The sequence below is a fragment of the Poeciliopsis prolifica genome, unplaced genomic scaffold (assembly GCF_027474105.1).
Source record: "Poeciliopsis prolifica strain line A6 unplaced genomic scaffold, Auburn_PproV2 SCAFFOLD001, whole genome shotgun sequence".
Lineage (NCBI taxonomy): Eukaryota > Metazoa > Chordata > Actinopteri > Cyprinodontiformes > Poeciliidae > Poeciliopsis > Poeciliopsis prolifica.
In genome coordinates this window covers 12482801-12506061 of record NW_026562376.1, presented here as the reverse complement: position 1 = coordinate 12506061, position 23261 = coordinate 12482801, and the positions used below count along the sequence as shown (strand labels likewise).

The 23261-nt window shown below is 38.6% G+C and overlaps 1 protein-coding gene across 6 annotated transcripts; it reads left to right on the top strand.

Moving 5' to 3' along the window:
- Positions 1–567: 567 nt before the first annotated feature.
- ppfibp1b (PPFIA binding protein 1b) lies at positions 568–21406 on the top strand. 6 transcript variants are annotated; one of them, XM_055034196.1, is made up of 27 exons: positions 568–725; positions 7987–8068; positions 8461–8666; positions 9332–9421; positions 10102–10215; positions 10357–10485; positions 11326–11418; positions 12430–12547; positions 12685–12729; positions 14022–14083; positions 14163–14247; positions 14521–14660; positions 14890–14987; positions 15636–15696; positions 15777–15951; positions 16298–16330; positions 16898–17039; positions 17116–17247; positions 17805–17955; positions 18070–18181; positions 18305–18393; positions 18813–18935; positions 19470–19595; positions 19681–19869; positions 19972–20133; positions 20323–20388; positions 20484–21406. In XM_055034196.1, exons 2-27 carry the CDS (start codon positions 8005–8007, stop codon positions 20565–20567), a joined length of 2889 nt encoding a protein of 962 aa, XP_054890171.1. In that variant the 5' UTR covers positions 568–725; positions 7987–8004; the 3' UTR covers positions 20568–21406. The 6 variants fall into 6 exon arrangements, with proteins under 6 accessions (XP_054890171.1, XP_054890209.1, XP_054890200.1 ...); XM_055034234.1 differs by having other exon boundaries at positions 20288–20388; XM_055034206.1 differs by lacking the exon at positions 568–725 and adding an exon at positions 870–925.
- Positions 21407–23261: the final 1855 nt, after the last annotated feature.

Here is a 23261-nt window from a genome sequence, read left to right as displayed (position 1 = left end):
ATACAAAATTACAAAAATTACTTTAATTAATGTAATATTATTAACCACTGTACTTTTTGACTACTATCATCTGTGCCAAATAAATAAATTAAAACATGCAAGTTTTCAGGGGTCAAGGGACAGACTAACAGAGAGGTATAGCACACATTTGCTCCTGTTATACTACAGTGAACGCCCCAGGCTTCCTGGCTTGTAAAAGAGCGCATTCCCTAACAGTCAGCCGGGAAACAACTCGGATAGGGGCTTCTAGCAACTTGTACACAGCCAATACTTTGAATAGAGGAGTTGGTAGAACTGAAGATCATTTCCTGGGATACATAATATAGAATCACATGTATTAATTATAACAATGTCGTTATCTTGGCAACCAGGCAACTTTGTTTTATTAATATCAGTCACTCTGGAAGGGAGAGTTCGTCGCGCCTTCGCTGTGGATCTGTGTGCCGTTTGCCTCTCTGGATGTGAAATGGTGCGCACCCAAAAATCCCTGCTCCCGGACCAATCCAGACTAAAGCGGGGAGGGATTTTTTTTTTTTTTTTTTCCCAACTGTGGCGTCATCAACTTTCCCCCCACTGCCGTGTCACATCGACATCATGGCGTAGCGATGCGGAGTGACTGGGGGTTTCTCTGGTTGGGTACGGAGAAGTTCAGAAACTGTGGAGTTTAACTTTATCAGAAGGAAATCAAATCAACGGAAAAGCCGATTCCTTCGAGCGGGGTGGAGGTAAGAGGAAGGGTTGCTCTTTTGGCCGTGATTTGTTTGCTTCTTCTTTCTTGATGAACTTCGTTCAAGCGGCGGCGTCCCGCTGCTCATGTTGGTCCGTCGTAGTTTTAACGGCTAGTTTTGTTGAACCTTTAACCGTTTCAACGGTTCTTTGAAGGAGGAGGTCGGAAGTCTGTTGACAGTCAGCGGCTTGTTGCTCGGTGTGTTTGCGGTGAACAAAAGTTAAGTTCTTATGTTTGATGAGCTTTACGTAAAAACAAATTATCACATTTGAAAGAGCGCAAGCAAAAGGTTAGAAAATAGGGTTATATTTTTTTTAAATAAAAGGGAAATTTTGGCAGAGCTAAAAATGGTATCCGTTAAGTAAAGCGACAAGTAAGTAATTTTATTGCTTACACGTGAACCAGCTAAATATAATCAAGCAATATAATCTAAGCCTCAATTTCTCAAAGTTTATAGAGTAAAATGGGATAAGGCAAAAAATCATATTAAAAATAGCTGGCCTCTGCACATAGGAGGGGTTCACTCATTTCCACTTCAGGATTTTTTTTTTCCTCAAACAAAGCAGTTTTATGTTTCCTTAAAACGTTTGACCTCGGAGGATGTTGCTTTTCCAAATCTTTGAAACCTGAGCAGATGTTGTATTGCCCTTGAGTCGACCCTTCAGACTAGTTGGTCCTTGTTTTATAATATTTTCCCAAAACAGTAGGATTGTCTGCAGGCTAATCTCACAATGGAAATGAGAAAGGAGCTAGGATATTTTTTTTTTTGTTTTTGTATTAGTGTTTTAAAAGCTGCTAAAATTATGGCCTTAAATCAGACCCAAACATTTCCTGCTTCAGATTAGTTAGAATTACATTTCTAGTCTAATTTCCTCCTGACAAGAGTTTGGACAGTTGAGTCGGGATTGTAGGTCACATTGCTTAAACACAATTTTTGCATTAGACTGCGATCAAAATCGATTGATAAACTGTTTGTGAAATGCAAACGTCCCGCCTCCAGCAAAATCAACCATGATGCTGCCACCCCTGTACTTTGCAGTTGGGATGGTGTTCTCTGGTTTCCAAGTTGTCCCCCATTTTTTCTAAATGCTAAAATGGCTTATTTTGACACTTCTATTTTAGTTTTGTTAGGTCACAAAGACATCTCTCCAAATATATTTGCAATATTTGATATTTGGAAAGATATTGCAAATATCCTTTTTCTTGCGAATGTACTTTTTATGTTCGTTTTGGAGTAATGATTTCTTCTTTGAGTGGCTATTCAGAGTCATTTTATTATGAATACTTACATTCTCTTGTCAGTGTAAGCTGGCATCTTTACTAAATTGTTCATCTCTGGGACACAAAACGTGTATCCTTCCTGAACACGGTGTTGATGCTGGCAATAGTTGAGGGCAAAACAATCTAAAGTGCAGTTTAGATTACATTGAGGCTAGGTATTAGAAAACTGAAGCCAAGGATGAGCTAAAGTTGTTCAGGTCCCCAATTGTCTTACTGATTATTCATCTGATTTGGTTTTTTTTTTCTATGGTGTCACTTAAGGAACTAGTGTATTTAAGATGCTGCCTCAAAATACACATGTGTGCCCTGAATTAACACATCAGAACCTTCCCAAACTATGAAGTCATCATCTGTGCTCTCCCAAATAGTTTAAATGCAAAGCGTAATGGAAGTAAAAAAAAAATTAAAAAGCTAAAAAAATACATAAATAAATATTCTGACATTTCGTAAACGTAATACTAACTCATCTAAAGAAAATATTTAGCCTGAATTAAGCATGGAATTGTTTTCATGGAAATATTGTTATATTTTGGGCATTTTAAAACTGCAGTCTTTAGTAGCAAATGAAAGAACAGTTCACCAGGGATTACACAACCAGCAGTGCCAAAAAACGATAAAATAATCAAATTGTAGCCAATGTCCTGCTGATAGTAGCACACTTAATGGAAGGCTTGGAGTTTGCAACACGTTTGCACAATTTAGAACAACTTCAGAATGCGATTTTAATCAAGTTAAGGCACAACCTGTGAGTAACGTGAAAAGAATGTGTCCCGCTGTCCAACATAAATGGATCTTTTATAAGAGTCTGTGCATACACAGGCAGGAAATTCTTGGAGATTTTATCACTGCAGGCCTTAATTATTTCAAACATTTAATTTCCATATTGTGCTGACTTTGGATCACCTTTTAAGCTAAAGTATTGCCCTAACTTTGCATTTTTATCACCTGGCCACACAGGCCTTCATTAACTGTTACAAAATTAGTGATGATGTGTTCTGCCTGCACACAGAGTTTGAAAATAGCTGTAGGTTATTCTGGAGCGACGTTCTGCAGGCCCTAACCCTGTTTACACAGGCTGAAATATCTGAGGCATCGTTACTGTGCTGCTACATTAAACCCGAGGCGTTATATATATATAGCTGCAGTTATTTATTTATTTTTTTTATTTTCCTGTGGAATTTCTGTGAAGGTGAAAATTATCCATGAGTCGAAATATGGTGTCTTTATGTGGAGAGGCTTGGATCCACTCTGCCATGTCCCTGGAAATCATTATGCTATCAAAGTAAAAATAGAAAAAAAGTGAACAATATTTGCCGGGTTTGTAAATTCCTCTCTTTCAAGCTTTTTCACCGCCAGTCACAGGCTGTTAAAGTTGGTTACATTTCGGGTGTAAACCCAACTCTTTCTCCCTTTAGAGACATGAGACCCCAAGGCTGCTTTTCTGTTTCCTGTTCATGTGCAGATGCCAAGCTTCCAAGGGATTGTGGGAGATTTTTTTTTCTTTTTTTTTTAATGCCAGGAATTTTTTGAGAACTCTGAGGATTGTCCAGTGAGGATGGACTGTAATGGTATTCTCAGCCTGAAGGGACAAGTGTTGAAGGATTTCAAAGCAATTACTATGGTCCACTCTTCCCCTTGTATTCATTATCTTCTGGATGTCGCTGTGGGTTATCAGGCTGGTCTTTCCAAAAGGGTAGGGCTACTTTCCGATTGTAGTGCTTTCTATGTCTCTACAGTTTAGCTTTAAGGATCTTTTATGTTCAAGAATGAGAGTGTTGAGGCAGGCTGGGTTGTAAGCGTCCTGTGCACTGTAGCGTTGCATGCCTTGCAGTCAAAATAACCCGGAATGTTGAATAATGGAGTTCCCTTTGTGTCTAATAGTTGTGTCAGTTATGCTTGGAGAAATGCAGATGGCGAGGCATTGTTTACATGAAAGGTGCTGGGATTTTCTGAGATATCTCCTTAGATAGTAAAACCACACAGACAAAATCCAGTTCAAAGTGTAACAGCAAGTTTTATATCGGAATCTGCTCCCTCTATGATGTGCTTTAGATAAGATAAAGATCAGATCCAAATCTATGCTCAGTTGTGATGACTTGTCAGTAAAGACATCGCATATAATGTTGCCATGTCTGCTTGCAACATGACTCAGACTATATGACTAAAGACAAGTGTCTCTCTAAGCAATTATGTCCTCTGAGTTGTTTAGTTCTGCAGGCATCCATGAGGATATAAGTGTGGAAGTGTTCAGACAGGTTTTTTGCATTTGTTCAGAGCTGCCTGACACATGGACAGCAGGTTCCAAAGCAGCATGTCTGGACCTGGTCTGCTGCGTTTGAAGTGTGTTTGCTGAAAGTCATGTGTTCCCTTCACCCACATTTGCTCTTCCTCTGAGGAAGACAAAGAGACTGAGTGGTTCAGGTATTTAAAGAGTATGCCCCGCAGGCTCCCATTCCAGTTCTGTTAGCTTCATCATATTCTGCAGTGAGTGACGGTGATTTATCTTTTTGTGCACGCTTGATAGAGGAGAATGTCGAGATGTTTTCTAAGATTTCAAAATAATGAAAGTCTTATCTTGGTCTTTGTGGTATAATTTGCTGACAGGACTGTAATCGAAGCTTCCAGATTCTGTTTGCCACAGTCTTTTGCGGTTTCACAGTGACTTTAATTGCGTCATAGCCAGTTAAGAAAGTATTATGCTCATAACAATGATGCCATAGTTCCATCATTCATGTTGTTTATAAACTAAGCTTTAAGAGCTTAGCTTAGAAAATCTAAATGCTGGTCTAATATATGAACAACTCTGTTTCATTATCCATCCCAAAATTTTGGATTTATATACGACCTTAAACACTGCCGTACAATTGTACGTGTGCATTTAGTTTTTGTCTGAGTGTTGAAAACAAAACAAAAAAAGGACTGCACATTAAATCCACAAGACACGATCTTGAACTCACAAAACATGACAGGACAAGATTTTAATATTTCTTCAAAGACCAAAATTATGCATTTTTATTAATTTTGACTATCCAACCTCAGCAAACTGACATCTTTATTGTCTGAATTTCTTCAGACAATAGGACATTTATCATTCCTCAGTTGCTGTTGAAAGCATGAGTTGTGATTGTGATGCAGCTCAATGCATCCCTAGATATCCAGCCATGGTTTGTCATAGTGATGCCTTCAGCATCTGAATAACTTGCACTGCTTATGTTTATGTCTTGTCTTTCGCTCGGTGGTCATCAAACATTCCAAAATGCTGCCAAACAAATGATTTAGACTATTTGGGGCATCTTCTATGCCAACTTCATCACCTCAACAAGAAATACTGTGATATTCAATGTCATATGACAAGATTTTGTTCCACCTGAACAAATTAATAATCACAAATTCGAACATTTATTACCTTTTTCTGTTCTTTTTAGAGCGCAACACAAGTGCAACAAGCAGATATTACTTGATTTATTAGTTGGGCTTTCTGCTCCAGTGAACAACTTTAAAACACATGCTGCTTATAGCTAGGCAACTCCAGTTTTAAAACATCCATTTATAAACACTCACCATATAATTGACTGTATGTTTTTTTTTGTTGTTTGTTTTGTTTTGTTCAGTTTTGGATGGTGCCAGTGACATTTTGTTTCCATTTTTGCATCAGTCAGTAGACAGGAAAAGGATCATAGAGAAGGGGGAAGACATGTGGCAAAGGTACTGAGGTCGGGAGTCAAACCCGAGACAACCGCAAGGAGGTGCCGCTCTACCCGCTACGCCACGAGATGCTAGATAATTGTCTGTTTTTGCGGCTGGACATATTTTTAGAAGAAGGGCAGTAGTCTTCCTTAAACCTTCAGCCTGCTGATTGGCAGTGGGCAGCAGCTCTGTTGCTCTCATCTTCTCTGGCATCTCATTGGAAGAACTCAAAACCTTAGGACCAGAGGAAATAAAGTGCAACAGTTTTGAAATTGTAGTTTTATTATTTTTAACATATTCAGATTTTTTTGTCTCTCCCATAATTTCATTGCACACAACTAGCACAGTAACATGCTTTAAGGCTTCAACATTTTGGTCCGTTTCTGCCCGGCCTTTTTTTTTTAAATGTCATGTCTATGTATGTTTGCCAGAATGTGGGGTAAGCCTCTACTGCAGGCGGCCTGAATGAAGCATTTTTAGTGGAAAGTGCTCAGTGTTTTCCGGTGGTGTGCTGGCTCCCCTCGTCTCCTCCCACCCCGCAGTGTTTTGTGACGAACCTTGCATCTCTTTACTTTCCTGTTTTACACATAATGGAAAGTCTGTCCTCCAAAATGCTAGAATAACAGCGCCTGGTAGGTGGGGGGTTTCCATAAAGTTTTAAAAAGGTGGAGCATTCCCAGGTTTGGAGGCGGGCGATTAAAGGAAGAAGACTTCTGATGTGTGCATGAAAATGCAGGAGAGTGGTGTGATTTCACATCCAGAGAGATAAAGGGCCTGCTGTGTTCTCGGGGCAGATGTCCAAGACTGAGACAGTAAAATGTGTCTTCACACTGCTCCAAACAAAGTGTCCACTGTCTTACTGGCTGAACATTCTGTGTACCGACATTTTAGGTAAATGGCCTGATTAATGCTTGAAAATGAATGATTCATCAGTCTACCTGAAAAATGTTTGTGCATTTCAAGAAATTGAGCCTTTGTTGTCAAAATGACAATAAAAATGATTCTTGGATGTTGGAAATTGTAACACAATTCTTGTTTTGATGTTTTTAAATATATACTTTTATTTATTTTTTGCCAGTCTAACTCGTTACACATAATAATTTACCTCCCAGCATGTTTTATTTTTAGATTTGAGTGCCTGCCTAATTTCAGGGTGGAATGCTAAATAACTAAACTTATTCGTGATTGCATGGTTTCTATGCTTTTTTTGTCTAGCGATTTGACTAGATAATATGAAATTGCTTTAGTTAATTAGTTCCTTTTTTGAGCTTTAAATACTTAAACCTGAAGCATACATTCTGTGTGGAACTTGCTGGGAACTTTTTATTAGGCTTACCGTCAATCATCAGAGAATTTGGAGAATATTATTGAGTTTTAAAAAGCTAGTGAATTGTTTTGTTGATTGACATAATTTGTAGCAAAAGTATTTATTCTCCTCCACTGTTGATGTTTTCCTTACATTACAAACATAAATGTTAATGCCTTTTTTATTGTGATTGTAAGTGATAGGCTAACAAAGTAATGTGTAATAGTAAAAGGGTGCATTATCTTCAAAAGCTCATTTCAAATCCCATTTTTCTTTTTATCCATTTCTATCTGCTTTGTGAATTTAGAGTCTACATTTTTATTTTGCAAAAAATGGCTGAAGCTTAGTCAAATTGGATGGAGAGTTGTGCCACTCAGTATCATTAGGATGAAGTCTGAACTTTGACTGGGCCATTTCTACACATGAAGGTTCTTTTATTCTAAAACATTAAATTGTGGTCCTGGCTGCAAGTTAGAGATTATTGTCCTGATGTATATGGCTTTACAATATTAAAAAATCTCCCAGTCCTAATAATATAGCTAAATATTACGGTATGTACCAGTTTCCTTATTTCATCTTATCTATTTTCACCTCTCATGGATTTTCAGCAATTTGCATGTTTGTTTCCAGTTTGAGCATTGGGTGCCGTGAGACTGTTCCACTGGATAATATTACATCAGTCTGTAAAATGCATAATGTATTAGCCAATGATTATTGCACTCACAACAGTTTTTTCTCTGAATGGATGCAGTAACGCAAATCACCTGATGCTGACAGCAGCCAATCTCTTTCTCTTTGTTCTGGATTATGATCCAGCAGCATTTCTGCAAAAATGTGAATGCTTTTTCCACAGTCTTAAGATTAATGTGTACCACAATGTTTAGAAATGTTCTTCCAAAACATAAATGTTGTCTGCCTTTTTTTTTTTTTTAAATTGTAATGTTCAATGTTTTCCACTTCTTATGGTTATCATTGTACTTTTAAGGTTCGCCAGTGACTGAAGATGATGTCTGACGCCAGCGACATGCTGGCGGCTGCCTTAGAGCAGATGGATGGGATAATAGCAGGTAAAAATGACCGGCGCCTCTTTTAGCAGTTTTTGAGCAAAACAGCAGTAAATTGTCTGTTCCAACTTCAAAAGACTTTCTGTTGTGTTTTCATGGTTTTTGTACAGCTGACCTTTACACAGATATCATATGACGTCTGAATGGTTTTAAGCTGTTACGCTCTGCTTGCTTTTGCTGTGTGTTTTTAAGCCACACACTTTATAAGTACTTTCTTTACTGTGTATGCATTTTATCATTAATATCAATAAAACAGTTGTTTGTGACAGCAAATTAAAAAGAGTTTATAGTAAACGCCTGTTCAATATTTACATAAAAATGGGCCACAGAAAAGTTTGGTTGCCTGCTCTGCCTGCATAATTAGGTTTTATGCTTTCTGTGCCTCTTTGCCTCAGGCTCAAAGGCCTTGGACTATTCCAACGGTCTGTTTGACTGTCAGTCGCCGACCTCTCCATTCATGGGAAGCCTGCGAGCGCTCCACCTATTGGAGGACCTGCGGAGTGTGATTGAGTTAATGGACACAGAGGAAAGGGAAAGTCTCCGCTGCCAGATCCCTGACTCCACCGCTGACAGTCTGGTCGAGTGGCTTCATGGGAACCTGGTGAGAGCCTTTTATCATGGACAGACTGTATATGTTGCATTAGACTCAGATCTGTGAACTCATATTATTAACTTCTAAAGATAGACATTTGTTTGCTGTAGTCACTTAATTGATCTTTCTAAGGCATGATTTAAAAGCCTCATCTTTTCTGCTTTTCTTTTTAATACAAAACAAAAGTAAATGTTGGCCTTTCTGCTCTTAAGAAGTCCAATGAATGCCCAACAGCTGTAACCAAAATCTTCTGCCTTCATTTGTGTACAAGTGATTTGTTTGCTCAGCGCAAACATGGTTGTCTAGCTCTGCTGACTTCCTTGGGTGAAAAATGGTTTACTGCTGGTAGTGTTAATGTTGCAGCCAGAGTGTAGGAAGAAACATGCTGACTTCTTGGGAATCAGATCAGTGTTTGTAAGAGTGATGGGCTAAATGCCATGTGCCGTTTCTCTGTTATGCTGTAACACTAACCATACAGCTGAGTGCATTTCTTTATTTTAGCCTTGTAAGGTTTTGTTTGTGCAGGGTCAGACGGTGAAGGCAGTCCTGGTTTGATTAGGGGAAAAAAGTTTGCAGAAATCTTTAGACAATTTAAAACACAGGTGATCATTATTTGATAGGTTTGGTAATGTTTGAGTTTTGTGTCTAATCTGTTTTTTCTTATCCCTTTCCAGTCCAATGGGCACATCTCTCTGGGTGGGGGTGACCACTATCAAGAAAGGCTGTCAAGATTAGAAGGTGACAAGGAATCCCTGGTGCTTCAGGTACCCATTCAACAACATGTCATATATCAGCAAAATGCAGATATTAATTAAGCAATCAACCAAATGTATCCGTATAGCACATTTCAGCAACAAGGCAGTGCAAAATTACAAAAAAACAACAAAGTCAAGAATTGAGAAGCCAGTAACAAACATTGGAGTTTGTAAAGTCCCATCATCATAATCATCAATGCACATTAAATATGCTGATCAGTGTCCCATTTAATGTGGTTTAAACAGAAAGGGCTTTAGTCTAGACTTGCAGAAACATTTAATGTTTCATATTTATCAATTCATTTCTAAATAATTAGAACTGTTGAATTGTTGGCTGCAAGTTTGTGCTTTGAAATTAACTGCATAGTTCTCAAAAGCGTCAGCTGACTTTAATTGTTATAGCAAAGTGTGTCAGCATGTTTAGCATGTTTTATGAGTCTTTGTGCTGAGCAGGATGAATAACTTTCACCCAGTAAAAACATCAAACTTGGTTTTTAAATGTTGATCATAGAAAATCTCACATTAAGTTAAAATCGAAGTGTTTGTCTGTAAGGTTAACAAGGTTCTTTCTTTTAACCCTTCAAACTGGGCAAATGTGTTATTAGGGGTCAAAGTCTGACTGCGTTGCACTTGAAATTTTATGGAACGTAAATATTCCATCAAAGCAGTCCTCTTTTGGCTTCATGCAGGTGAGTGTGCTGACTGATCAGGTGGAGGCGCAGGGAGAGAAGATTCGTGATCTGGACATATGTTTGGATGAGCACAGGGAGAAACTCAACGCCACAGAGGAGATGCTGCAGCAGGTGTGTATCTGTGTTTATTTTTGACAATGTAATAAAACCCAGACGCAAACTAACCACAGAAGAACCAAACAGAACTGAATTATATGTGCAGCATAGCTGTGTTGTTTTGAATCAGAATTTTTCCTTTACTTATCATCCCAGGAGCTTCTGTGCAGAACGGCTCTGGAGACGCAGAAACTCGAGCTGATGTCTGAAGTGTCCAACCTCAAGTTGAAGCTCAACTCTTTGGACAAAGAGAGACTGGACTTTGACCGATTTAGGGACAGTGAGGTTAGTGAACTACGTTTAAAGTTGAAATATGGATTTTAACTCTGAATCTAATCCTTTTTTTTATTATTATTACTATCCTAGTCTAGAAATACTTGCAGTGACACTGAGTCTTGCACAAAACATAATGGTGGAGACTGTCAAATTTAAGTTTTTGGATTTATTGCGTTTTGACTGAAGGTTCTTTAAACATTTAAAATGTTTATTGGAGATTGGGAGATCCCTGCTAACAGATCATATTTGCACAAGGTTTGGAAAGCTTTCAAACCCATCATGTTGTTGTTTCATCGCGGTTGTCTCTTCCACTCCACTGGGGAACAAAAAGCTGCTGTCAGTTTCCCAGCTCACCGCTCATAAATCACAGCTTCCTTTCAGTTTATCTCTGCTCCTGTTTTGGACTCTTTACTATCTGAGGAATTTCTTTCAAACACATCTGCAATAGTTTACAGAATTTGTTTCGACTTTATTATACAAATATTGCATCTGGTTCTTTTTCTATGATTTTTGTACTTGTGAGAGCTCATACCCACAATCCTATATATTTTTTTTAAATTCATCATTTCACTCAAAGTTTTTTTGAGGAAGAATGAGATTGTACTAGATTACGGCTGTTATTTCACAACTTTTCTCCTGCGTTTTGTTTTATTATAAAAAATAAAGTCAACAAGCAAACAGACCAAATTCACTCTTTGTATTAATAACGTTCTAGTCTAATGATTGTGGGGGGGTTTGTAGCATACTGTATTTTCAGCTGTGGTTGAACAAGTGCACAACATGTATGTAAAAATAAAAATGTATAAAACTATTAATATATCAATGTGTAATATTGTTTGACCTCTGCAGGATTTAATTCTTGAAATTAATGAACTTCGGTACAGACTGACAGAGCTGGACAGTGAAAAACTGCAGTATGAAAAGAAACTTAAGTCCACAAAGGTGAGTTGACTCTGGTGTTTTAATCAGCAAAATCATTTTGGAATGAAACTGAGATGAGTTTGAAAAAGACAACTTTGTTCAATCAGATTGAAATAAAAGCCCTTCAGCTAGAACACAGGTAGTGCCAGTCTGTTGTCGTGGACTTACTTTGTGGGCTTTAATTTGCCTTACCTCGTTAGCTGTGATCCTTATGATGAAACTGTCGTACTTAGAATATCTGTGCTTATTTTTCTTGTCTTCTCTGCTGCCTTGATCGTTTCTGTACTTCTTTTACTTTTTTTCTTTGTTTCACTTGTTTTTCTACTACTAGTCCATTATGGCTAAGCTTTCTAGCATGAAAATCAAAATGGGCCAGATGCAGTATGAGAAACAGAGGAAGGAGCACAAACTCCAATCTCTGAAGGTTGGCTTTTCTCAGGCTGAATGTGGTGCTTGCTGTATGATTATGGTTTTTGACCTCTCCCTTTGCCTCTTTTTTTTTTTTAAACGGCAGCAAAAATAAACATGCTAAGTTCTTTAGGTTTCTGTTTTTTTTTGGTAATGTGATGTTGATCTTTTGTCCCACACATTTTCTTTAACAGTACAATAAAAAAATAACCTAGAAAGTTAAGTGCATCTATAAATACAGCTTCCTCTAGTCTGCAGAGCAGTCGTGTCAGCAAACATTTGTTCAAACCACAGGTATGCTTTAATGTGAAGTTTTTGTAGTGCTTTTCTTTTTCTCCTTCTACTCTTGTCTGACTGTTTCCCTTACTTTTAAGCTGTTACTTACAATTAGGTATATTTATTCTGTGCTTGATTTTCCTTCATTATTAGTTTTGGTACATCTTGTGCTTTGGTTCTTGAAGACATCTGTGCATGTCGCCCACCTCACACACATTGCCCTCTGAGCAGGTGTGGTTTCCGTGCCTCTGTGCCACGTCGGCATCTGTGAACCTTTGTGTTGTAGTTTGTTTGTCTTGTTGGGTTGGGGACAGGGACCTACTCTTACTCTTGTCCTCTTTTGGACAGGAGGAGCTGTTGTCTTTGAGGAGGCAGCTGGAGGGCAAAGATGGTGAAATGAGGAGACTACAGGATGACACGGCCTTCAAGCCTGTTGCCACAAGCAGCCCTGATGGCCTAGAAAGAGGTGGGGAATGTAACCGATCACAAGCCTCGCTGAAATTTGAGCATGCTTTAAGATCCGATCTCTCGTATCCGATATCAGTGATATTTAGGGCTAAATTCTTCACAGTTCTCGTAATTTTCTTTCCCCATCCTGTGTAGTGTCTCATCCAGATGAAACGCTTAGAAAGAGGCTGAAAGAAAAGCGTAAGGGGGTCTTATCCTTTTTATTGCTACACTTCAGTACCGCACCCACCCTAGTCCCTGTTGCATGAACGAGCATGAGCCATCTGAACTCTGCTTGTCCATTATAATTCATTGAAGTGCAAGTAGTTCTCCATGTTGCACCGTGTCCTAAATAAACTGAAGTATGGACCTTTTCATCGTCTCTCACTGTGTTTTTAATGTTTAACCTAAAAAAAAGCAACAAGAACGGTTGGCTCTGTGTTTTCACCAGGAATGAGGAATTCAGTCCTGTTATAACCATTCAAGCTGTACATCCATCTCTCTCATGTTTTCCAACAAAAATCACCTCATTTACCCATAATGCCTCTCCTCAAAATTCTTTTAAGCTTTCCTTGCTCACACCAGCAGCTGATGTTTCTCCTAACCTCTGAAATCATATCTCATGTTGTCTGCCTGTATCTTTGTCACATTTGTGCTTGTTCCTCTCAGTCATATTTACTTTATAAAAAGATAAATTGCACAGAACAATTTCATTTTAGTCAGCAGACACACTCCCTGTGGAAAGCTCCACAAATCAATGTAAAATTTACTGGAACAGGAGATATTAGTCCCTGTCACTAAACATGCTGCATCTACAGTTTTATATAATAATACCATGCAGAAGAGGAATACACAAACCCTAAACAATTTACCTTGTTGATAATAGATCAGGGATTTTTTTCTAAATGTGTTAGCAGTTCTACATTTGGAAAACACAGTGGATCTACTGATCGATCCTTAAGGATCAGATAAAGTACAAGCAAAGCATGTACAGTCCAATTATGACTCTTCGATGGTCACCCGCTGTGCAGATCAGCTTTTTAAAACATGTTTTTATCATCAACCAGTACTACCTTCCACTTAATCCTTTAAGATCTGAACTAGGTTTTCAGTTTTGGTAGTAACTACATAAGGTTTATTAAATGTTTTCTTGCCTTGAGATAATTTTTTTTTTGTATTAATTTTTTTATTTTTATTTTACCCATTTGCTGAAAATAAGCCTAAAATAATAAATGCTGATTACTGGTGATGCTGATCACAAATATCTTATAGAACCGTGTGTTGGAGTGTGTGTTCTGATAAAAGGAAATGTTCTCACAAAGTTAAATAATTGAAATCATGATTTGTCACTCGAGTGACTATAATTTTGCAGCCTGAGTAGACTGAAGTTTATCCCAGCTCCTCTCTACTTTCAGGCTTTTTATGCATCCCAAAAATGTGTTTTTAACAGAGCTTTTTTATGCGGAACTTTAAATCATATTTGTCCTCACCAGATGTGGAAGTGCAAAGAATGAAAAAGGCGGTCGAGTCACTTATGGCAGCAAATGAAGAAAAGGTATGTTTCGCAACAATTTTCTAACCTTTAGATAAAAAAGAACCGTTTTTAATTCTCATTGTTGTATTTTCCTGTGCAGGATCGTAAGATAGAGGAGCTCAAACAGTCGCTTTTGCGATACAAGAAAGTTCAAGACATGGTGATGTCGGTACAAGGGAAAAAAGGTTAGACTTTGCTTCTACAGACAAATCCTTTAATGAATTAAAATATACTTTCACCAAAATTGTACAGTTTTGATGGCTCCCAAGTTCTTTTTTATCTGAATTTCTTGGGTTATGTAATTCTGTTTTCCAGATGCAGCATTTTTGTTTCATTTATTCAATAATTATTAACATGGGATTGTTCTGGCAGAGGGTTATGATTGGTAGCTGACAACATTAACCTCATTTCTCTTGTTACATGTCACACTAAGCACAGCTATGTGTTGTTCACTTCAGAAAAAACAAAAGATGCCGAGCGGCTTGAGAGCCCCGGCGATGGATCCAGTCTCTTCTTGTCTGGCAGCTCTGGCTCTGTGGAATCTGAAAAGCAAGACATTACAGATGTTGAACAGCTGCAAACAAAGAAGCCAGATGAGGTTTGTGGAAGAAAATATAATGTACTTTTATGTTTTGGTTTGTGAGAACAAAGACTGGGTGTATTTTGAGAAACTTGGTATTATTAGTAGAAAAGATCCAATTGTTCAGCTTGCTTTTACCTTTTTATTTTTCCAACTGTGAATTAAAATAAATTCAAAACAGTAAGCTCTCACACCCATAATAATCTAATGTCTCTTTTACGTTTTTCTCTGTTTAATTCACAATCAGCTGGAAAGACTCAGTGGACTGAGTGAAGACTCGTCGCCCTCTCCCAGTCCCGCTGATCCAGTTCGACTATTAGAGCATGCACAGACAGAGGGCCAAAGGTCAAATATTTAAAGATTGTTTCTCATATGTGTTGCTACCACAAGTTGGTCCTGTTGTTTCAGTGGCGATACTTAGTAGTTTATGTAGGATTGGCACACATCTACCTACTAAATGCAACAGTGAAAGCTCTATATGTTTACAGTCTTGTTGATGACACTGGCTGGCACATTCAGTGTACTAAATTGTGACGTTATCACATGTTTGATTTAAGAAAGTCATTGTCTTCTGACAATGTTTCCTGTCATACTCCAGTTCTCTGCAGATACAATGGTGCTTTCATCACTGAAAGGCGTTGTGTTAGTTGCTCAAGTGAGAGAAAATCTGAGTACTTATGGCAGAGAGTCTCATCACTAAAAACCACTTTGATTTTGAAAGAAACTTTATTACAAGAAGGGAAAAGCAAAACAAAAATCTTATTTTGATATTATAGCAAACTAAATGCATATTTAATAATCCAAAGTTATTAAATATGCATCAATAGGATTTATACATATTAATATATATGTAAACTTAATACTATTCATTACTTGTATAAAGTTGAAATGTTAAAATGAAGTTCTAGAATCTTCATTAGATATGTGAAAAAAATACATAGAACACCAACTTCCAGTAAAACAAGTAAAAAAAAAATATTTTGTTGTTTTCAGTAATCACGAACTGAGCAAAAATGACGGCCAGGTTCAGTTAGAAGATGGCAACAGTGAAATGGTAAGGAAAGGAAGATTATTAATGGATTATAAAAGGAGAATAATTCTGATTATGACTTTATGTATATGATTATTCCCCAGTCCACAAGTGAAGAAAACAGTAAAATGAGTGAAAAGCCGCCTATGAATCCCTCTGCCACCTTGCCTGCCTCCATCGGAGATGACGGCTTTGGTTCCAAAAAGGCTCGCTCGTCTTTTGGGAAAGGTTTCTTCAAGATCCGCGGAGGGAAGAAAACATCCAGCAGCCCTAACCTCGGTGGGAGAAATCTCCACTTTGTCTAAATATATGTCCTGTTGTCATGTGTGACCTGAAACTATTCATTGTAGGGTGAGATTTTCTTTTTCCAAAGCCACACCCTGGGAGTGCATTGCATTAACCAAGACCATAATTTGCAGCCTACACCAACTGTGGTCCTCATTTAAATATGGAAGTCAGTTTCCTTGGCACCAATTGCCATTTGTCCTGTCTGTGTCCTTTTTTGTTTTGTGTCTTTGTCCCACCTCCCCGTCCCGTTATTGTTCCAATCATAATTTCTGCCCTCTTGTCTTATGTTTTTTGTTGGACGCTGTCCTGTGTTGTGTGCTCTTTGTAACACATGAAGACCGCAGCAGGAGTGCAAGTGCGCCTATGCTAGGTACAGTAAAGACTACATGTCCCTGTAAGGTTGTAGTTCTCCAGCAGAAAAACTAAGGAAACTACGATACATCCCCTTCATTCTTTGTTTGCTTGCTTCTCTTCAGTTTGCACCTTTTAATGCTCCAGCACCTGATCGTTTTAACATCCAAAGCCTTCTCCTTCGTTGCACAAACATCTGCTCAACATCCAGTCGATGCACTCTGTGTATGTTGAGCTCCTCTGTGTCTGCATGAAGTAGAGTGCTCGTTTTTATCAAAAACACCAGAAACTTGTTCAAGAAAAACACTCATTTGGATAAAAGTGCTCCCTTTTATAATCGAAAACAACTAATGACTTGAGCTTTTATTCCAGTAACAGTCAGACATCTCATGTCTGATGCATGCCTGCTAGAGAGCTTCTATCTTTAATGCCCCCCTGTCATGGCCCCTCAGTTTATCCATGTCTTGGAGTCATGCCGTTTCCATGGCACTGTTCTGCCTCTGTGCAGCAGCTGCATTTCCCCCCTTTATCAATGTGTGTCTCTCACATGCTTACGACGGTGTTGTGTGGGCATTTGTTTGTGCAGCTGAAACAGAGCGACAGGGCACCGACCATCTGGACCTCGCCGGAGTGCCACAGAGGTCATCCAACAGCGACAGCACACACACGCTTCCTACCACGCCGGAAAGCAGGAAGAAATCTAAAGGCATAAAAAAACTCTTTGGGAAGTGAGTGGAAAAGAACTAAATCTTGCATTGTTTATATTTTTGTTCCAATGTTTAGACACAAATTTGTAATCTGTAGGCTTAAGCGGAGTCAGTCGACCACATTTAACCTGGATGACAACCTCCCAGAGGGAGAGTTCAAGCGAGGCGGAGTTCGAGCCACAGCGGGACCCAGACTGGGTTGGTCTCGTGATTTCCAGCGAGTCAACAAGTGAGTCGGTGCATTCAGCGTAAAGAATGAAAGCCAGATTGTGGTTTCCTTGTTTTCACTCTATTGTGTGATGATTTGCAGACATAATGAATTGATGAATAACAAAGACATGAAAATAAGTGCAGCATGTTTCACAGTGGAAATGATGCTCATTCATTATCTTTTCCTCGTGTACGAATGTTTTTATGGTTCACTCAGGAAGAGTCATTGGATTTCATCCAAGTGAATAATACACTGGTTTCTACAGATAATGATTTTTTTCCTCCCCCTTGACTTGTTCTGCTGTTCGGCATCTATGAATGACTAAGGTTCATGTTGATGTCTGCATAAGCTCTGCATAAGCAGGTTGAGCAGAATATTATTGGTGCCATTTTGTAATAAATGACTATTACAAAAAAAATTGTCATTTGAAAAGAATATAAAACCTAGCAATTAAGTACAATAACTGACTCAATAGAGAAGTGAAGCATTTTGTATGCAAATTTAAATAAACTCTTTAAGCGTCTGAGCACTGCTGTGGACCCACAGTTTAATCTGTTGAACCTCCTTTTTTGCAGTGAAGTGGACGCTCCGTTTGCGCGCTGGTCAAAGGATCAGGTCTGTGACTGGCTGCAGGAGCAGGGTCTGGGCCTTTACGTCAACATGGCCCGTGTGTGGATCCACTCGGGACAGACTCTGCTGCAGGCGTCGCAGCAAGACCTCGAGAGGGTGAGGCATGGCAGAATAGTTTAATGAGTTGTCAGATCAAATATTGTCTACCAGAACTTGGTTTGTAGTATCCAAGGATGCCGGCTCCTCATTTCTGTTCCCATGGATGTTTAGGAGCTGGGCATCAAGCAGCTGCTGCACAGAAAGAAGCTGCAGCTCGCCTTGCAGGCCCTCGGCTCAGAGGAGGAGGATAACAAGGGAAAGCTGGACTACAACTGGGTGACTAGTAAGTCAGGTTATGTGGTTTTATTGTAGATTTTTACGATAAAAATGTGTTCTTGACTTTCAGTTTACTTTATTGTATGCCACAGTTGCACAAATAATGTATTTATTTTCTGTTTCCTGTCAGGGTGGTTGGACGACATCGGTCTTCCTCAGTATAAAACCCAGTTTGATGAAGCCAGAGTTGATGGTCGAATGCTTCACTATATGACAGTGGTGAGTTTATGTGATAGATTTTACTTTGATGAAAGTAAAATTTGAGGAACACTTGAGGAAGTGCAGCAAAACGATTTATTGACCTCATTTTTTGACAGCAGTCAAAGCTGTAATTTAAAGAACGCACCACAGATGGCGCTGCTGCCACCTGATATATTTGATGTTTCTGTGCTTTGTCTACTCAGTGCATGAGTGACATAAAGATTTTATTATATAGAGAGTAGATCTGACTTTAGTAAAGGGTGTTTGCATTCAATTTTGCGACAGCTACAAGGGCCTGATATTTTATAGAAACTGCTGCTGTATCCTCTTGAATTCTTCTGTAGCTGGGGTTGCATTTTCATGCTGTTTTATCTGAAAGCTAAAACTTATAAACTTCTAAGTTTATAAACCGAACCATTGGTTTCTCTGTCCGTTAGGACGACCTGCTCTCCCTGAAGGTGGGAAGTGTCCTGCATCACCTCAGCATCAAGAGAGCAATTCAGGTTCTTCGACTCAACAACTACGAGCCCAACTGTTTGCGCCGCAGACCGTCAGATGAGGTACACGTCACAGGTCAACATTATCTATAAATGAGGAGACGGGTGGAATAAACCTGCTTATTTTAGTCAGAAAAAAATATGAACATAAAGATAATGCAGTGAAACATCTAATCAACCACAGGCTTTATTTTGTTTTGAATAAACTGATTTTGATATCAAAGCTGTTTATACTTGAAATTTGAAAAATACAGCAATATTATCACTTCTGTATTATGTTGTTATGATTGTGTTCAGAGTTGAAGCAGTGAGATTGCCTGCTATTTAAAAGCAATAGATGAAAGTTCAAATTTTATTTAGAATATTTGATATAAAATGTATGAAAATAAATGTAGAAATATTGAAATGGTGCAAAACTGTACATTTCACAAGGCCATTTGAAGCAGCAATATTTGTTTAACCAACATTTTTTTGTGCAATGTCTGAGTCAGTTTTCATGTCTTCTCTCTTCTGAGTTTTTTTTCTAATGCACATCTGAAAATGAACATCTATGTTAGTTTCTAGTTTACTTATGTTGTCTCTGCATTTGGTTTGTAGAACAACATTTCACCTGCAGAGATTTCCCAGTGGACCAACCACAGGGTGATGGAGTGGCTTCGATCTGTCGACCTCGCCGAGTACGCTCCCAACCTCAGAGGCAGTGGCGTCCACGGAGGCCTGATGGTGAGAAACTCTGACTTCTCTTCAACGTGCGAGGCAGGATATGACCTCAGACCTGTCCACTCCCAACACGTGTTTGTCTGTTCAGGTTCTGGAGCCCCGGTTCAATGTGGAGACCATGGCTCTGCTGCTGAACATCCCCCCTAATAAGACTCTGCTGCGTCGCCACCTGGCCACACATTTCAGTCTGCTGATTGGCTCAGAGGCCCAGCAGCTCAAACAGGAATGTCTGGAGAACCCAGACTACACTTTGCTCACTGCCACCACTAAAGTCAAGGTAGTCTTAATATTTCTTCTTTTGTTTATTCACAGGGTTCTGTTTGTAGAGCTGGAAAAAGTTCAAATTTTGATATGTTTTATTATTTTTGTTTCATCCCAGCCAAGGAAGCTGTCATTTGGTAACTTTGGGATGAGGAAGAAGAAGCAGGAGGAAAATGAGGAGTATGTGTGCCCAATGGATGTGGAGATGCCAAAAGGTCGAAGCTTCCAGAAAGGCTTTGAGCTCCAGATCTATGAGGACGACCTGGACAGGTTGGAGCAGGTGAGCTCCTCGCACTAAGATTTTTCAATCATTTTTTTAAAATGTAACTTTAAATTCAAAGTTTATTCAAGACAAATGAACATCGGCTGTTCTCAGACTCAGGATGAGCATGATGCCTAAATCTTGGGATTTGGTCTGGTCACCCTGTGTTTAGTTTTCTCAGTGTAAGTTGAGCGTCCCTATGTGCAGATGGAGGACTCTGAGGGGACGGTGAGACAAATCGGGGCCTTCTCTGAGGGAATCCAGAACCTGACGGTAGGTCGAGGAACATCCACCGACTCAAAACACCCAGTGATCCTTCATTGAGGAACGTCTGGTGTGATGTTTTTATCTGCCCTGTGTTTTTCCAGAGCATGCTGAAAGACGATGAATTCTTTAAGGAGATGTCGAACTCTCCGAACCCCAGCGTAACGGATGAGGAATCCAACGCATGAGAGCGTCTGGGTCAGACCTGATCCTGCTGTGAATGAAACTCTGGGCAATCCCTCTCCCCCTGCACGCTGCACCAGTGAACCCAGCTAATGACCTACATTTCCTTTCAGTGTTAAAGAGCCAAAAGTGTTGCAGCTTCCTCAGTAATACGGAGCGTCATGGCGAGAGCCTTCAGCCCATTCGTCACAGTTACTGATGTCCGAGGAAACACATAGGATGACACCACTGTTTTCCTGCCAGCTGGTTTCTGGAAATATTTTGTACTCTGATATAGAAACTCTGTTTTGATTCTGAGAGCGTCAACCAGCAAGAAAGGCCATGAAAATATGATTTTATATATTTTAATATATGACTTTTAGATGCCTTCTGACTTAAAAAATTGAAAGAAAGACGTGAGCTTTGCTGAACCGAAGAAGTAATGCTGAAAGTAGGTCTAAACGATAACTGCAGCTGCTATGTTTGTTTTTTACACAACTAAACCTTGCTGATTAAACAATAATGGTCTTGTATTTTATCTATTTTATGAAGATTTGTATGCACATGCATTTGCACATACAATACATTCGAATTACCCAGTCTGAAGATCATATCATAGCATGATGTCTGAATTCAACACGTTTGTATTTTACTCTTCATCCTGGAAGGATTTTGGAAACTTGTTGAGTTTTTCCTGCGACCCTGTACTCTGAGAAAATATCATTCTTTGTTTAAATATTGTAATGTGACTCTTTATTATATCATAAGATATGCATTTCTAAACTCAGTTATTGAGCTCAATAAACTAATTTAAGTCAACCTGAGTTTTGTTCCAGGGGACAAAATAAACTACCAAAAACTGAAAGTGTTGCTTATTTTTCCAATGACAACCAAAATATTTCAGTTTTTTTTTTTTTTTTTTTTTTTTTTTTTTTTACTAAAAAATTTTTAAAGGCTTTCAATTTGTAGAATGTGATTTATGTCAATGTTTGTATGGGTATTCAATTACACACAGACTATTCATAATTTCTCCTCTTAATTTATCTGAACTATTTTTAGCATCATGTCCAGAAATGATACATTTTTAGATGGTTGTGTTCAGATTCAGCAGGGTGCACTCTGACTCGATTTCATAGTTGTTGGGCATATTTAATCGGTTTTAAATGAATGTCATTCAGTATGTAACCTGTTTTCTCAGATTACACCTTAAAATGTCACTAGAAAAGTCAGTTCTAACTTATGCATAACTAACATTTTGTGTGTTTTTACAAATTTTGTCTCCTGAAGCATCAACATCAGTTTGCTGTAATTGTAAAACAGCATACAACAGAAAGGCGTGTTTATCTGGGCTCTTCCCTCAGACTAATAAGTAAACGGATGTAGAGGAAATGTGTAGGAAACCACACATTGGTTTATAATCACAATCAATCTTAGGGGTAAATTCTAATCATGAAATTATCCTATAGCACATATCAAATGGGAAATAAATGAGACTGATCACAAAATTGACATGAAAAATTAAAACTACTGAAGCTGTTGGTAATTACAGTAATTGCACAGCGTGTTGCATAAAGTGCATGAAACTTAACTAGAAATTTAGCAAAATGGACATTCAGTTACTATTACCTTGTAGCTGAACAAAGTAATAGTAACTGAAGTCTTTATCAGTTGTTTTCTGGAAATTAAAGTTTTTATTGATAGCTTGGAGTTTTAAAATATTTGAATTAGCTCTGAGATAAATTTGGTCAAGGGGGAAAAAAAATCAAGGTGATCCACCTTTGACCAGTCAGAATCTAACCAGAACTTGCTACTTTTGGATCAGTTGACTGTTTTCTCTCTGGGAACCGACTTTGTTTTCAGATCCGGGCCCCGTCTGCTCTGGGAGGAATCGTTAGCCTCGGCTCTAAAAGTTGTTCTCTCAGCCCAGCTGTGGAGGTCAAACTGCAGATGTTGGTGAATTCTGCCCTTTTGTAGTGGGATCAAGATGTAGGTGACATAAAAAGTAATCCTGATGGATAATTTGAAGATATAAATAAGCTATAACTTTACAAAACTAAGAATCATTTTAAATGTACCTTAATTATTTATAGCCATCATCTATTATGCAGTTTATTTTATTGTCTTGTTGCAAGTGTAAATTCTCAGTTCCAATTTGGTAAAATGCACCATAAATTGATTGATGGAATTCACTGTGATGCATGATAACAGAGACATTGTAAACTGAAACTAAACACATGTACTACCTCACACTAAGTGGACACAACAACCAGAAGCCATAGTAGGAGATGTGTTTAGGTAGTACTACAGGAAATGTATGTTTGATTAAAATAAAAAAAAATGCTGTAGCTCTCTGATACGTTGCATTTGAGGAACATTTAAACATTTAAAAAGCCAGAAAAATAGCCATGCTCGTGTAACTAAGCTTGTCCTTTTGTCTCTTAGGTGGAGGAGGGTTTTGTACCCCAGCCTTCTCTCTCTCTTACTGGTACCACTGGGATTGGTTGCAGTTGTAGTTTATTTCTATTATAATTTGATCTAAGTGTTTCCCATTAAGACCCAAAGGAACTGTTTTGGTAATAGAGTATAACATCAAATGTAGGCCAACAATCTCACGTGAAAGTGGAAATAAAGAGAGAAAAAAACCATATCCTGAAGCAGAGTGCCCCCTGGTGGTTACATGTTAAATATTCACGTCCAGATTCCTCTGTAAACCCCTGTGG